The sequence below is a fragment of the Pocillopora damicornis genome, chromosome 1, assembly GCF_964200805.1.
Source record: "Pocillopora damicornis chromosome 1, jaPocDami1.2, whole genome shotgun sequence".
Classification (NCBI taxonomy): Eukaryota; Metazoa; Cnidaria; class Anthozoa; order Scleractinia; family Pocilloporidae; genus Pocillopora; species Pocillopora damicornis.
The window spans coordinates 16,379,066-16,383,019 of NC_142670.1; the positions used below are offsets into that span (position 1 = coordinate 16,379,066).

The 3,954-nt window shown below is 37.7% G+C and overlaps 1 protein-coding gene across 1 annotated transcript; it reads right to left on the bottom strand.

The window, feature by feature from the left end:
- Positions 1-234: 234 nt before the first annotated feature.
- LOC149052341 (uncharacterized) lies at positions 235-1,803 on the bottom strand. The gene is made up of 2 exons (XM_089180785.1): positions 1,682-1,803; positions 235-1,579 (listed from the first exon to the last, which is right to left on the bottom strand). The coding sequence occupies exons 1-2, from the start codon at positions 1,801-1,803 to the stop codon at positions 235-237; spliced, it is 1,467 nt and encodes a 488-aa protein (XP_089036911.1).
- Between the last annotated feature and the right edge of the window lie 2,151 nt (positions 1,804-3,954).

Sequence of the window (3,954 nt, forward strand, 5' to 3'; positions counted from 1 at the left end):
TGAAAAAGTAGATACCTTGTCAATGGCATCTTTCCTGCGAAGTTCCCTGATCAGAAGTTCAATTAAGTTATCAGATATTCTCAAAAATAAATGTAGTGTATCAATTATTACATGGTCAATAGGAATAAAATCAAATAATGGATTGGTTTTACAATTATATTGCTTAGATTTTGCATACTTACCTATTTCTTGTAAATCTCTTGCCCCAAGAGATTTGTCAGTTATAGACCACTTTTAACTGATGTCAAACCTTTCATTTCCTGGGCACTTACACCAAATACAAGAGAAACTTTGATTAGCAGTCCCTGAACCACAAACACAGGCTAGAAACTTCCAGTCTCCTCCCAAAAAATACTCAATGCTATACTTATGACTATTTACAGTAATTTCTTTTAAATTTGACATTTCATTATTTAGATCAGCAAGGCTTTCTTTAAGATTGTCATAGTTCTCTGTTGTCTTAATTATTGCTAGAACATAGTTCCCTTTTTCATTCATTGCTGCATCCTTTTCATTCAAAATTGTGTATGTGACATTTTCAAGTTTAAGCCTTTTCCCAATGTTGGTACCATCACCACTGAGCTTTACTTTAATAGTAGTAACCTTGTCCAATACTCCATTTTTCTGCAGCCTTTTTATCTGTTCCTCAAGACTCCTCCTGAAAGAAATCTGTACTCCCTCTGCCTCCTCTGGTGTACTTCTCAGATTCCAATTGGCATTTAGTTTATCTAGGTGTTTGCATATTTTATATTTTGTGGGCATGTCTTTACACTTCATGGCCAACTCATGCCAAGCTTCATTAGATATATTCAATTTTTCCTTCAAGTAAACCCACATATTGATGTCATCAATATCATTGTCAGTCAGTTCTCTTGGCTCTGTTTCCAATAGTTGTAACTCTCCCTCTTCTACCAATGAAATAGTTTCATATTGTTGAGTGTCATTATTAAATACCTCAACCTTGGTGGCAATAAAATTGTAGAGGCCTAAAAATGACAGTGCTGAGTGGCAGTCTTCTTTAAATCCTCGCCTTAATCTTGCCTGATGTTGTTTGGTATAATCAGTGAAACGTTTGCTTTTGTTTGGACCTCTTTGTCCCTTTTTTTGCATTCTTGCTGCTTTTTTCGCTAATCTTTTGAATTTTTGTTTGTATTGTTCTTTTCTGTTTTCCGAATCCCTAATAACATCTTCAAACTCCTGCTCAATTTTTAATCTCTTTGCCTGCTCTGCGGCTAAATCCAGTTCAGCTTTCCTTTTCTGCCCACGAAGCTGTTGGTTTTCCTCAATCAATGAGTTGTTTTCAAGCTCATGATAGAAAATTTTGAAGGAGTGGTTTTTTGCCTTCCACGCATCAATAAGCTTCTTTATACTTTTCCCCCCACTTTTTGACGCTTTCTTGAACGCTGAATGGAGGAGAGAAATCTTTTTCCTGAAGACGTTGAGAATTCTGGAATTTATAACAACTCCGCGAATCTCAGATTCCCTCAATATTTTTTCCACGATTCCCACAATCACAGAATCAGCACTTTCGTCGTTCGGCTCTTGATCAGACTTCTTCGACAGGGAATATATGAGATAGCTGATAAAAAAAAAATCAGTTCGGTGAAAAAAAATTGAAAAAAATTAAAAAGAAAAAAGAAACAGGTTGGAATACACTTCGATAAACGCAATTTTTACTTACTTGTTTATTTCGTAAGTAAACCAAGGCAGTTTTTCCCCTTTTGGACCATTTGTTTCTTCGCCGAAGTCGTTTTGTGCATCTACCGCCACCGCGAGAAGAGCCAGCGAAGAAAAAATCACCATTGCGTAAACTTCGAGTCCCATTTCCCGAACCCAAACAATATCCAAACCTCATGTATTATACATCAAATTTCGCCAAATTTATTGTTTTTTTCGTATTTCGCGGTAATGACCAGTTTTAGGCATGCGCTTTAGAGTTAAAGTCCCAGACTCCATGGCCACTGCTTGCATGTGGCGTGAACCCCTCTTCGACATATCTGAATCGCTAACCATAAGTCTCAAAAACCCGAACGAAATATTTTAATAATTTCCTTCAAATACAGTGGTATAGAAAGCTTATGTACGTTAGTTTTAGAAACTGAAGGTAAGAAAGATAGCAATTCAAATGAAATGCACGAAAAAGAGGAAAATGTTCGAAAAGTAGCGTGTTTTTGACTGACCTCAGACTGCGTGACATGTCACGAAAATCTACAGAGGCAGATGTTAACGGTAAGTTTGATACACCCGAAAATATTGTAGGAATACATAAATTAAAATCATATTTTTGTACCGTATCGTCTCACTGTTTCAGTACATTCTAAAGCAACTATTCACTGCAGTGTCTGTGGGTGGCGGTGGTTATTACCCCGAAGCTTTGCAGCTCCGTTAATATCCACCATTATGATCAATCAAATATTTTTGTTTGCGCGCGATTGGTCTAAAAGCATCACATGACCGAATAGTGATACCCAAGTGATGTCCACCAATTTTTAAACCTTACGTCTTCTACAATTAGACTTTGTTTAAATTTAATTCAAGATGAGAGAGCGTTTTGTGGTTGTTAAGGAAGAAGGTAAACACTATTTTGTTCATGAAGTCGTGCCAGAAACCATGCCACGCAGCAAACAGTAAGCTGTTTATAAAGTTTTTTCAACGCGCGTTGCAAAATGATTAAAGGATAGTTAACACAATAGCGTCTATTTGGCGCAAAAATATGCACCGATCTCATTCCTTGGACGTTATCTGTTCCTTGCTCAAAGTTTTCCTCGGGCTTCGCTTTGAGGAAACTGTGAGCATCGTGGAACAGATGATGTCGGTGGACAACTATCTGCGCATATTTTCGCGCCAAATAAAGGGTATTGTTTACCTAGCCACCTTCTCTACAGTGAATAGTTGATAACTAACTAGAAATGCATACTTTTCCAGGACACGTCGGTGTATCCACCAATTGTGTAGTTATCAACTTTAATAATGGAAACCGCGGGTCCCTTTCCATCACATTTCGAACGGAATGTTGTTGAATCCCAGCCATCTGTCTGGGCGTGATAACATCTAATGAATTTACTCGAGGAAAAGTAAGTTAGGACTGGGTGTAAGTAAGAGAAAAGAGTGCCAATGTAGTATTTTAGTGAGTTGTCCAGAATGCTCGATGATGCGAGGCCACCTGTTGATGTAAAACAACGTTGTAATCCGACGGCACTAAATCTACTTAGCGATCATCCTTTCTGCAATACAGTTATAAGGGGAGGACAAAACACATTTTCCGCTCTTTTTTTTTTTTCTTAGCCTAAACATTTAAGTAAGCAGTACACATTTGAGTAGCAAAGACTTAAAAGGCCTGTTATTTACGCGACGTTTTACGCAATCAGTGGCCGTTACGCTTTCCCTGTAAGAGGTTTGACTCGATTAAACGAATGTCCTTGCACTGTAAGCTTTCGGTCCTCTTGACATAGTTCAAAAACATAAACGTACCGATAAAACGTTCAGCTAATTTTAGGATTGATTAAGACGTAGTTCTGTTTAACGACGACTAAACTTTGTGTAAATAACCGGCCCATACAGTCATATTTTTTATCTAAAATCGGAAGAATATGAACTATCGACCATTCTGTACGAACGCATTAATTTCAAACTCCTCCAGGCTTCTCGTAGCTCCTTTCCCAAAATCTATGAATAACTTGGACGAAAATTTTATTAATTTGGGTAAGGCTAAGTGAGAAATTGAACGAAAGCGCAAACGAAAAACGTGAGAAGATCGCGGGTTCATGTCTTCATCGCTGCTTTATATATCATGTTATACCAGAGAAACTGGTAAATCTATGGTCCATGTTCATTTGAATTTACCGCTGTTCCAAACGATACTTACGGTCACTTGTGCAAATATATGAACCCACTGTATTACTGCAGTAGCTATTGGCCTCACAATAGTACGAGTCGTACTCACACTTATCGACA